This window comes from Salvelinus sp. IW2-2015, linkage group LG35, assembly GCF_002910315.2.
Source record: "Salvelinus sp. IW2-2015 linkage group LG35, ASM291031v2, whole genome shotgun sequence".
NCBI classification, from domain to species: Eukaryota; Metazoa; Chordata; class Actinopteri; order Salmoniformes; family Salmonidae; genus Salvelinus; species Salvelinus sp. IW2-2015.
The window spans coordinates 6,766,664-6,780,069 of record NC_036874.1 but is presented as its reverse complement, the minus strand read 5'-3'; the positions used below and the strand labels follow the sequence as shown (position 1 = coordinate 6,780,069).

Sequence of the window (13,406 nt, the reverse complement as noted above, 5' to 3'; positions counted from 1 at the left end):
ATAAGACCCTCAATATGTTTTGGAAAGGAGCATCAAGCTCATCACGTGCACTCACCACCCTGTTAAATTCATAATTTATTTTATCTGTAGCCTAAAACGGCATGGTTTCCCGAGTCGTAGTGGGACCACACAACATATCATCGCGTGACTCCAAGTTTACTTCGATATGATCGTTAGTATATCAATATTTGCTCATAAAGAGATCTCCACCGCAATTTCTCACATAATTAATTTTAATTTTATCAACGCAAATAGATCCCACCATTTCGAACGAACAAGTTGTCTGTCGGCATTTATTCAATTGTACCGGCATATCCTATTTTCCATCAGCCCGGTCGTTATATTTTTCATGAGGCAGTTAATTCATCCACATGAAATGGTTGGATGGAAACCTGGTTATAGATATGGCTAGTATTTAAACAATTTTCAAATTGTGGGACCGAATTAACAAACATTTTGACTTCCCCTTGCCTCTATTCAAGTCACGAGTTTGCTATCGTTATAGGGGGAATATATTTTGCATACTACTCGCGTCATCTATCCTCGCCTTCTCAAACCCAATTGGATGAGGAAAAACCAGAGTTCCTTCCAATGGGTTTGGAGAAGGAGGCAATGGGTTTGGAGAAGGAGGCGAAGAGAGAGGAGACGATTGAGATTATCCCGCTGTCTAGCACGCGCTTGGTCAATTTGGCAGCAGATGGGATAAATTTTCCTTGTAACTGATTAGTCCTTCTTGTGTAAAACGTACACCATTGGTTATGTAGGTAAATCTTTTTCTGCAGAAATTATCTGAAATGCAGACTAAAATATTGCGAAATACAGGCAGACACCATATCATATTATTGGGCTATAGTAATGASTAATGTAATTAATTGTAATGAGTAATGTATTCTTATTACTTATGGGCAAACATCTGTTTTGTTGGGGCTCGTTTCCATGAACGTGGTTCATACTAATTCGAAACCAATAATACGGAAACTGAAAATGTGTATCAATTTCTTAATTATAGCATTTTACCCTATGCGTTACCAACACAATTACAACAAATATTTGGGTACATTTGGTGAAATACCCCTGGATGATTAAAAAATGTTGGTATAAATACACATYATCCCCCCGGCTTTCACCCGAGTGGTAGCGGTAGGAGGGCACGTACGTACGTAGTCAGTTATAGTCTCAGCCGCAGCCGCCAATCGACTCGAGGGAGGGACCATGTTGACATAAGAAAGGAGTAGAATCGTTTGTTTGGAGCGGCACAACCATGGACAAGACTGCCGTGGTAAAAGTCGGTGCCGCGGCCAGTGCCAGTGTATGTGCCCTGTTCGGAGGTGTGGTTCTCGCCCAGTACATGTTCRCCAAGAAGAAGAGAGCGGGAAAGAAAACGAAGATCATCGAGATGGTGAGTGGACTCGCGCATGCTGTTCATGCGTGCATTGCGCAGTCGCGGATGTTCCTAAAAATAGCAAGGGTGGTTTAGAGGTCATTATTTGCTAGGTARCTATCATGGTGTCACGAAAAGCTGTCAAATCGTGGCATGACAGTAATCCGACGCTGTTTGTTAGCTAGTCCTATTGTAATAATATTTTTGTTGAAAGAATGTAGGTACAGTGGTTTGTTTCCGAGTTATGCAAAGCCCCTTCTGCTCTAACCTCGAGCCCCTTCTCCAAAATGACAACTAAACAAGTTTTGAAGCTAAAAGTAGTCTGCCTATCAAACAATTTCAACTGGTATGTCAAAATACGGATTTACAGGTCAGGTGTGAGCTTTACTTTTCACATTACTTGTCCTCAAGCATCATTGCTAGATAAATCTTGTGATTCTGTAAGGTCCATTCTCAATTTTAGGACATGGAGCCTACCAACTATTAGTCACTTCGAATCCGAGAGTGGAAAACTGGCCTCTCTCGTCTCTAACATGTAACGTTRGGCTCACTTTTTGCGAACAGTCCCATCACATGTCAGACTGTTGAATACATTTAATTTGAACGTACTTTACCTGTTCACAGATTTTTGTATAGAAGATAATCTAAAACAAAATATCCAGAGTAGTGTCATTAACCTGACTTTCAGTACGCTGGTCTGTATGTCGGWTTGTCTTTTCAATGCTGAAACAATTCGCACAGGACTTGCCCAATATGYCAACAATGGCCGAGTTTAATCTAAGCACAGATCAAACATTGTACCACSCAATTAGCTGGCAAATTMCACAAGCACTTTCAGCTAATTGCGAAGGAACGAGCTTTGATCGACACAAGTTCGGTTACATTCCGCTATTGTTTATATATTGTGCATCAAGTTAAATGCATCAGGAGATGAAAAATACAAGCAACAGAACCTACAGGTGCTGCAAAAATTTGCGTAAACAACACTTTCCTGTGGTTAACCCWGTTTCCACTTCCTACCGCCAAAAGGACCAACACCAAGTACAACCAGTAAAGTAATTTTTAAAAGATGCACTATGCAGAAATCGCTCAGCCATTTTCTGGTTAATAAAATTCTAATAGTTCGCCTAATTTCAGTTTGTGACAAAGCAAGTATAATGTAGACAATCATTGTACAATCTAAATGGCTGTGAAATATATTTTCCATAACCAAAAATATAGTTTTTGAAGCTGGTGTACAAACCTGAAAGGAAAAAGAAGCTAAAACTAAACTCAAGAACARACTTGCTTTCAATGAGAATGACTGACACATTTATAACACATTTATATGTGAATTTGATTGTGTTGCCCAGAAAGTTACATATTGCAGCTTTAAATATCATTGTCAACATTCTGGTTTATTGTCTTTTTACAGCGACTTCTTTCAGACTGATGTTTAGACAACCTACCATCAAAGGGTACACTGAGGATTTGTTAGCATTATGTGTCGCTGTTGGGCTTCAGCCTAGGTTAGATTTAGTGACTATCTGGATCAGATGACAAATGTATCTYAGTAAATGGCGTGGGCAGGGAAGTGAACCTGGGTCGCTGCCATGAAAGGCAAACAYCCTATGCGTCTCGCCAATCAGATTGTAACGTGGCCATATAGCGAGGATCGCTACACTGCCCCCCTTAAAACARGAAGACACGTCCCCGTGCTTTGACTTCTCGGCCCCCTCACACATCCGGGCAGTGCGTTCCGATGGCCTCATGGCCGCCATACTACTTCTGATACCAATGTAGCGAACTGCGGGGCAGGGAAGCGAACCAGTGTTTCTGGTATGAAAGGCAGCACACCAATAGGGTTAACCCACTTAGTGTGAATTGTAACGTGGCTCATATAGCGRGAATTGCTACAGTATCTTTTTTGTTAATTTATTWTTAGACAGTACAACAATAGTTTGAATTATTACATAGTACAACAATCACTGTGCCAATTGTGTCTGTGAAATGTTGCAGAATCATTGTTTGATCTAGTGAAAGACAGGCCTTCAACTATCTGTACCTCACAGGCAACCAGAYGCTTACGTTGTCTGATACATCACTAACCGGTGCACAAGACAATATACCATTGTTTTATAGACGGCAGAGAGGRTGACCTCCATATACCTATATTAACAGGATTTTACCCATGTAAGCATGGCTAAATGGTTAGGAACTGTCAAGATCAAAACTATACCGAGTGTACCCATGTTCAGAATGTGAAAAATATCTACTGAATGTCACTAGAAAGACRGCCAAGGATAACTGGACCAGAATATGCATTATTCATAGCCACTGAGTATACAAAACATTAAGAACACATTAAGAACACGCTCAAGCTCTTTCCATGACATACTGACTAGGTGATGCTATGATTCCTTATTGATGTCATTTTATTAAATCCACTTCAGTGTAGATTAAGGGGAGGAGTCTGGTTAAAAAATTATTTTTAAGCCTTGAGACATGGATTGACCACAAGATTTAAGTTCCTTTTGAACGGGGTATGGTAGTAGGTGCCAGGTGCACCGGTTTGTGTCAAACTGCAATGCTGCTGGGATTTTCAATGCTTCCAATTAGTTTGAAGAAAAGGAAACCGCACACTGCTCTTGATAGTATCACCGATATTTAATAACTTACGTATCGGCCACACGGCCTTCGTCAGAGCTTTTGGGATTTTTTGAAAGTTGCACCTTTTGTAGACCTGGCTCCACCCACATCCGTTCTACACATCGAAGGGGGTTGGAGGCAAAGGAATAAATAAGTGCTACAAATATAACAATGTGCATTTCATAAATATTACAAAAGTGTATAAATAAGGCGTATTGAACACTTCTGTATAATCTCAATGAGGACATAGCAAGTTCATTAGTCATTGGGTACATCATATGAAAAACGTCAGAATAATCTACAAGAGACACATTCCATGTTCCAATTCACAGCATAACATACAAAGGCATTTCATCATTAAGTCCTTTTGGAAACAATGTCTGGAGGGTGAAAATCCAAAAACATTCTCTTTTACTCAGAGTATTATTAATATCACCTCCCCTGTCTGATATCTTAACTTTCTCTATGCACAAAATCTAAAGGTGGAAATGTCATGCTTCATGTCATTGAAATGACAGCGACTGGATAATCCCTGTCGTTTCTCTGATTGAACTTTTATGTTCACTAATTCTCTGTTTGAGAGAGCGGGTGGTTTTACCGACATAACAGAGCCCACATGGACATTTAATAATGTAAATAACATGGGTGGTGGAACACGTAATATGTCATTTATTTGGAACCTTTTTCCTGTGTGTGGGTGACAGAAATATTGACACTTCATCATATTGTTGCACTGTGCGCATCCTCTGCATTTATAGCTACCATTTGGTAGAGGGCGTAAAAGTGCTTGGCTAAATTTTCTTAAGTGGCTGGCAGTTGGCATGAACCAATTTATCGCGTAAATTGCGACCTATCCTATACACAATACGTGGTGATATTTAATTCAGCCGGCAAAGCTGGGTCCGATGATAAAATATGCCAGTGTTTTTGACCACTCTCCCACTTTTCGCGAATTCAAAGTATATGTAGTTGCTATGTCCTTGCTATGCCTCATTGAGATTATACAGAAGTGTTCAATACGCCTTATTATACACTTTTTGTAATATTTATGAAATGCACATTGTTATATTTGGTACACTTATTTATTTTCCTTTGCCTCCAACCCCCTTCGATGTGTAAGAACGGATGTGGTGGAGCCAGGTCTACATGGTGCAACTTTCAAAAAATCCCAAAAGCTCTGACGAAGGCCGTGTGGCCGATACGTAAGCTTATTAAATATCGGTGATACTATCAAGAGCAGTGTGCGGTTTTCCTTTCCTTCATCTTGATTCAATTGATGCCATGCCACCTGCAAATAAGATTGCGTCAGATGTGCGAGTGCCTTTTTGTACATTTTCATGCTCAATAGTTTCCCGTGTGTATCAAGAATGGTCCACCACCCAAAGGACATCCAGCCAATTTGACCCAACTGTGGGAAGCATTGGAGTCAATATGGGCCAGCATCCATGTGGAACACTTTTTGACACCTTTATAGAGTCCATGCCCTGACGAATTGGGGTAAAGGGGGTGCAACTCAATATTAGGATGTTGTTCCTAATGTTTAGTATACTTGGTGTATGTCAATATTCTAATCCTGAAGATACCTTTTGGTTTTCTGTTTCACAGAACCTAGATAGTAGGCCTAGGGGTGGGCATGATATTTAGTGTGTTGACCCATTCATTCACACTGAACTTCTTCCAGGAATGACCTGCTGTCTGCTCTATTCCCTGCTTTCTGACTGCAGTTCTATTTAGGCAACCTTTGCTCTCTGCTTTTTTTTAACAATGTCCCCAGAATGGGAAAGACATCCGCTTTTGATGATGGCTCAACTGTTGTAAGAACACACATCCACTCCAGTATCCAGTTGTAGCAGGCGTGCTCATGTACACTGATGTAGGTGATGTCCCAGCCCACAGTGGTGTCCTGTTGGTCAATGATAGGCATCTACTAAACTCAGCAAAAAAAAAGAAACGGCCTCTCACTGTCAACTGCGTTGATTTTCAGCAACCTTAACGTTGTAAATATTTGTATGAACATAACAAGATTCAACAACTGAGACATAAACTGAACAAGTTCCACAGACATGTGACTAACAGAAATGGAATAATGTGTCCCTGAACAAAGGGAGGGTCAAAATCAAAAGTAACAGTCAGTATTTGGTGTGGCCACCAGCTGCATTAAGTACTGCAGTGCATCTCCTCCTCATGGACTGCACCCGATTTGCCAGTTCTTGCTGTGGGATGTTACCCCACTCTTCCACCAAGGCTTCTGCAAGTTCCCGGACATTTCTGGGGGAATGGCCCTAGCCCTCACCCTCCGATCCAACAGGTCCCAGATGTGCTCAATGGGATTGAGATCCGGGCTCTTCGCTGGCCATGGCAGAACACTGACATTCCTGTCTCGCAGGAAATCACGCACAGAATGAGCAGTGTGGCATGACATGCAGGAGGGTCATGTCAGGATGAGCCTGCAGGAAGGAGGAGGATGTCTTCCCTGTAACGCACAGCGTTGAGATTGCCTGCAATGACAACAAGCTCAGTCGATGATGCTGTGACACACCGCCCCAGACCATGACGGACCCTCCACCTCTAAATCGATCCCGCGCCAGAGTACAGGCCTCGGATGTAACCTCATTCCTTTGACGATAAACGCGAATCCGACCATCACCCCTGGTGAGACAAAACCGCGACTCGTCAGTGAAGAGCACTTTTTTGCCAGTCCTGTCGGGTCCAGTGACGGTGGGTTTGTGCTAGAGGTCGACCGATTAATCGGAATGGCCGATTTAATTARGGCCGATTTTTAAGTTTTCATAATCGGTAATCAGCATTTTTGGACACCGKTTGTGGCCTATTACATTGCACTGCACAAGGAGACTGCGTGGCAGGCTGACTACCTGTTACGCGAGTGCAGCAAGAAGCCAAGGTAAGTTGCTAGCATTAAACTTATAAAAAATAATCACACATGGTTGATATTACTAGTTTATCTAGCTTGTCCTGCGTTGCATATAATTGATGCGGTGCCTGTTAATTTATCATCGAATCACAGCCTACTTCGCCAAACGGGTGATTTAACAAGCGCATTCGYGAAAAAAGCACTGTCGTTGCACCAATGTACCTAACCATAAACATTAATGSCTTTCTTTACAATGAAATCAAAGTTTTTGTCACGTGYGCTGAATACAACAGGTGTAGGCTKACTTACAGGCTCCAACCAATAGTGCAAAAAAGGTATTAGGTGAACAATAGGTAGGTAAAGAAATAAAACAACAGTAAAAAGACAGGCTATATACAGTAGCRAGGCTATAAAAGTAGCGAGGCTACATACAGACACCGGTTAGTCAGGYTGAGTGAGGTAGTATGTACATGTAGATATGGTTAAAGTGACTATGCATGTGTTGAACAGAGAGTAGCAGTAGTGTAAAAGAGGGGTTGGTGTGTGGACTCAATGCAGATAGCCCGGTTAGCCAATGTCCGGGAGCACTGGTTGGTCGGCCCAATTGAGGTTGTATATACATGAATGTATAGTTAGTGGCTATGCATATATGATAACAGAGTAGCAGCAGCGTAAAAAGAGGGTTGGGGGGCACACAATGCAAATAGTCCGGGTCGCCATTTGATTACCTGTTCAGGAGTATTATGGCTATTTTTAAACCTGCATATTTAGTTAATATGCCTGCTAACATGAATTTCTTTTAACTAGGAATTGTGTCACTTCTCTTGCGTTCGTGCAAGCAGAGTCAGGGTATGCAGCAGTTTGGGCCGCCTGGCTCGTTGCGAACCGTAATTAATTTGCCGTAATTGTACATAATTATGACAGAACATTGAAGATTGTGCAATGTAACAGCAATGTTTAGACTTATGGATGCCAACCGTTAGATAAAATACGGAACGTTCCGTATTTCACTGAAAGAATAAACGTTTTGTTTTCGAAATGATAGTTTCCGGATTTTACCATATTAATGACGTAAGGCTCGTATTTTTGTGTGTTATTATGTTTAAGTCTATGATTTGATTGAGCGGTGGTAGCAGCAGCAGGCTCGTAAGCATGCATTCAAACAGCACTTTCATGCATTTGCCAGCAGCTCTTCGCTGTGCTTCAAGCATTGAGCTGTTTATGACTTCAAGCCTATCAACTCCCGAGATTAGGCTGGTGTAACCGATGTGAAATGGCTAGCTAGTTAGCGGGTGCGCGCTAAAAGCGTTTCAATCGGTGACGTCACTCGCTCTGAGACCTTGAAGTAGTTGTTTCCGTTGCTCTGCAAGGGCCGCAGCTTTTGTGGAGCGATAGGTAACGATGCTTCGATGGTGGCTGTAGTCGATGTGTCCCTGGTTCGAGCCCAGGTAGGGCGAGGAGAGGGACGGAAGCTATACTGTTACACTGGCAATACTAAATGCCTATAAGATCCAATAGTCAAAGGTATATGAAAACAAGTGGTAGAGAGAGAAATAGTCCTCTAATAACTACAACCTAAAACTACTTACCGTGGGAATATTAAACTCATGTTAAAAGGACCACCAGCTTTCATATGTTCTGAGCAAGGAACTTAAATGTTAGCTTTTTTACATGGCACATATTTGCACTTTTACTTTCTTCTCCAACACTTTGTTTTGCATTATTTAAACCAAATTGAACAGTTTCATTATTTGAGGCTAAATTGATTTTATTGATATATTAAGTTAAAATAAGTGTTCATTCAGTATTGTTGTAATTTTCATTATTACAAAAATAAATAAATCGGCCGATTTAATCGGTATTGGCTTTTTTTGGTACTCCAATTATCGGTATCGGCGTTGAAAAATCATAATCGGTCGACCTCTAGTTTGTGCCCATAGGCAACGTTTTTGCCGGTGAGGACCTGCCTTACAACAGCTCTACAAGCCCTCGGTCCGGCCTCTCTCAGCCTATTGCGGACAGTCTGAGCACTGATGGAGGGATTGTGCGTTCCTGGTGTAACTCAGGCAGTTGTTGTTGCCATCCTGTACCTGTCCTGCAGGTGTGTGTTTGGATGTACCGATCCTGTGCAGGTGTTACACGGTCTGCCACTGCGAGGACGATCAGCTGTCCGTCCTGTCTCCCTGTAGCGCTGTCTTAGGCGTCTCACAGTACGGACATTGCAATTTATTGCCATGGCCACATCTGCAGTCCTCAATCCCTCTTGCAGCATGCCTAAGGCACGTTCACACAAATTAGCAGGGCATCTTTCTTTTGTTGTTTTTCAGAGTCAGTAGAAAGGCCTCTTTAGTGTCCTAAGTTTTCATAACTGTGACCTTAATTTCCTACCTTCTGTTAGTCTTAACGACCGTTCCACAGGTGCATGTTCATTAATTATGGTTCATTGAACAAGCATGGGAAACAGTGTTTAAACCCTTTACAATGAATATCTGTGAAGTTATTTGGATTTTCACGAATTATCTTTGAAAGACAGGGTCCTGAAAAAGGGACGTTTCTTTTTTTGCTGAGTTTACGTGGTTGGGTTTGGGATTGAAATGGTCTCATGTATTGAAACTCATTGGCCACTAGATGGCAGGCAAGAACAACATTTGTAATTCTTCATGCTTGCTCTCAAACTAATAAACACATTCACTCCACTTTCTCCATGGAGATTGTTTGCCAGTCTTACTCAGAGCTGAACTGTTTTACTTCATATTAGACATATTTTTCAGTTTGATCTGTGTAGCTATTTTAGAAAAATATTGTTACTCCATGTTCTAGTATCATGGTGTGTTCAATTTTCAAGTTTAATTTGTCATGTGCCGAATACAGGTGTAGACCTTACAGTGAAATGCTTACTTACATGCCCTTAACCAACAATGCAGTTTTAAGAAAATACCTAAAAAAGTAAGAAATAAAAGTAACAAATAATTAAAGAGCAACAATAAAATAACAATATTGAAGCTATATACAGGGGGTACCGGTTAGTCAAGGTAATTGAGGTAATATGTACATGTAGGTAGAGGTATTAAAGTGACTATGCATAGATAAACAGAGTAGCAGCAGCGTGGGGGCAAATGCAAATAGTATTTTCATGATCTTACTACAACTCTTTCAGTATTACTTTCAAAGTATTACTTTGACTCCGGTATAGAACCAGTGTCTTTACATGATGGTTAGGCCTATACAGTGTGAGAGAGCTGTTTTGGTCTGTTTGTGTTATGTATATGTCTGTCAAGGGTTATGTTTACTTGTTTTGTACACTAGAAGGCACTATATGTTGGGGGGGTGGGGTGTGGTTAGCTATCTAGCACAGGTGACCAGGAAGGGTTAGCACAGGTGAGAGGACAGCACATACAGTTGTTACCGTATCACAGATACAGCCTATAGAATGGATCTCTCTGTACCCTTTCTATAGGAATATGTGTATTGGAGCTATTTATATGTGCAGTAAATGGGAACTTCACCCAAAAAGAGAAACATTTGGAAAGCTGATTTTTGTGGATGTGTTATGGACCGCTCTCTCCTGTGCCAGTGGCTTTTCATAGGGAATCGCCACTACAATGTGGTTAAGTCGCTCAACAAAGTCTAGGCTTAAATAGTCCAAGGAAGGGTGACTGACATAATAGAGTACAGGCATATATTGCTGGATTAGTGACCTTGTTTGGATGCAACAGAGTTACAACCTTCCTCCTTTGTCGAGAGGGAGTTTATCTACGACAGAGCGGACTGTACCTGTGCCTGTGGTGATATTGTTAGCTCAAAAGCTCTTACAGCAGACTCCACTTTACTGTCTACTTATTCATATTTATGAGGTGTGGAGTATAGGGCCAAGGGGATCTGTCTGTCTGTTTCTCTTAGACTTTCTTTCAAGGGGTAAGACCTCTAATAGGACACTTTCTACTGCCCTTGTTCCCCATAGTAGGTMTTTTAATGTACATTTTGCTGCAGAAATGTTCAGTAGATTATCTTACATTGACTGATTCACTCAATATAACCTCTCTTCCCTATATCTGTGTAGGCATAATGCTATCACAAATGCACAGGTAAATGGAAATGCCTCAAAGCACCTCTTCCACTCTGTTGTTGCCCAATGGCTGATGGTAGACTGAATGCAGACTACTACAAATTAACTCCAGCCCTGTGTCCTCTWACCTTTTACTTTAGTGAACAAGGCTGGGGGTGAGGATGAGACATGCTCCGCTGTAGAAAGGAATGTTGAGCCAGCACTTTCACGGATGTTGAAAAAGTTACAAACTGACAATGGGTTTTAAATGCTGTCCCAAGGATTGTTGAAAATGTAGGCCAAGGATTTTTTTTGTTTAGATTGGCTGGTACGTGTTTTTGTATATCCTTGTCGTTTTAAATGTTTTCTAAAGACTGCGTTAGTGTATCAGGTTTTAACCTACTGCCCCAAGGCTTGGGTGAGGTTGGGTTTCTCACCTACATATGATACCAGTGTTAGAAACCCAACAGTCACCATGGTAAAAAAAAAAATGCAGACCTGAATATGATTGGCCAGCCCTTATGTTGTATAGTTATTTACACAATGTTAATTGGATAGGTGTGTGTGTAGTTTTATTTTGGTGAGATGTGATTAGAACTCTGCCTGAGTTAGGCTTATTGAAAGGTGGTATGTGACCCTGCAGCTGAGGTAGGGTTTCTCATGTCCTAGCATGCTATGTGCTAGGCATAAGTAATGACTGTCCTAACTAGAGGTCGACCGATTATGATTTTAACCAGAGAGAGATTTTTTTCTGTAGGTTATATGCCGCGTTCACATGCTGACATTTCTAACATGCCGATTTGTTGAACGAGAGCACGTGTATAACTAAAACAAATTAGCAAGTCGAAATGTCAGTTCTGAATAGCACGTGAGCATGGCAATATCTAAGAGCTCGTCAGTGTTAGACTAGAGTTCGACCGATTAATAGGGCCGATTTCAAGTTTTCATAACAATAACGGAAATTTTTGACACCGATTTGGCCGTTTTTTTTTTTTAACCTTTATTTAATCTTTATTTAACTAGGCAAGTCAGTTAAGAACACATTCTTATTTTCAATGACAGCCTAGAACGGTGGGTTAACTGCTCGTTCAGGGGCAGAACGACAAATGTTTACCTTGTCAGCTCGGGGATTCAATCTTGCAACCTTTACAGTTAACTAGTCCAACGCTCTAACCACCTGATTACATTGCACTCCACGAGGAGCGCTGCCTGTTACGCGAATGCAGTAGAAGCCAAGGTAAGTTGCTAGCTAGCATTAAACTTATCTTAAAAAAAACAATCAATCAATCATAATCACTAGTTAACTACACATGGTTGATGATATTACTAGTTTATCTAGCGTGTCTTGCGTTGCATATAATCGATGCGGTGCGTATCATTGTTCCAATGTGTACCTAACCATAAACATCAATGCCTTTCTTAAAATCAATACACAGAAGTATATATTTTTAAACCTGCATATTTAGCTAAAAGAAATCCAGGTTAGCAGGCAATATTAACCAGGTGAATTGTGTCACTTCTCTTGCGTTCATTGCACGCAGGGGTCAGTGTATATGCAACAGTTAGGCCCGCCTAATTTGCCAGAATTGTACGTAATTATGACATAACATTGAAGGTTGTGCAATGTAACAGGAATATTTAGACTTATGGATCCACCCGTTAGATAAAATAGGAACGGTTCCGTTATTTCACTGAAAGAATAAAGTCTTGTTTTCGAGATGATAGTTTCTGGATTCGACCATATTAATGACCTACGGCTCGTATTTCTGTGTGTTATTATGTTATAACTAAGTCTGATTTGATAGAGCAGTCTGACAGCGTGGGGTAGGCAGCAGCAGGCTCGTAAGCATTCATTCAAACAGCACTTTCCTGCGGTTTTGCCAGAAGCTCTTCGTTTCAAACGTCACTCGCTCTGAGACTTGGAGTAGTTATTCCCTTGCTCTGCATGGGTAACGCGTGCTTCGAGGGTGGCTGTTGTCGTTTGTGTTCCTGGTTCGAGCCCAGGTAAGAGCGAGGAGAAGGATGGAAGCTATACTGTTACACTGGCAATACTAAAGTGCCTATAAGAACATCCAATAGTCAAAGGTTAATGAAATACAAATGGTAGAGAGAGAAATAGTCCTATAATTCCTATAATAACTACAACCTAAAACTTCTTACCTGGGAATATTGAAGACTCATGTTAAAAGGAACCACCAGCTTTATTATGTTCTCATGTTCTGAGCAAGGAACTTAAACGTTAGCTTTCTTACATGCACATATTGCACTTTTACTTTCTTCTCAACACTTTGTTTTTGCATTATTTAAACCAAATTGAACATGTTTATTATTTATTTGAGGCTAAATTGATTTTATTGGTGTATTATATTAAGTTAAGTGTTCATTCAGTATTGTTTGTAATTGTCATTATTATAAATAAATAAATAGGCCGATTAATTCGGTATCGGCTTTTTTTGGTCCTCCAATAATCAGTATCAGCG

At 40.9% G+C, this 13,406-nt stretch overlaps 1 protein-coding gene across 1 annotated transcript in view; it reads left to right on the top strand.

The window, feature by feature from the left end:
* Positions 1 to 1,127: 1,127 nt before the first annotated feature.
* Positions 1,128 to 13,406, top strand: part of nt5c3a (5'-nucleotidase, cytosolic IIIA) — a 28,104-nt gene continuing 15,825 nt past the window's right edge. The window contains exon 1 of the mRNA XM_023980307.2: positions 1,128 to 1,399. Coding sequence (XP_023836075.1) covers positions 1,262 to 1,399 — 138 coding nt within the window. The 5' untranslated portion in view covers positions 1,128 to 1,261. The remainder of the gene's footprint in view (positions 1,400 to 13,406) is intronic.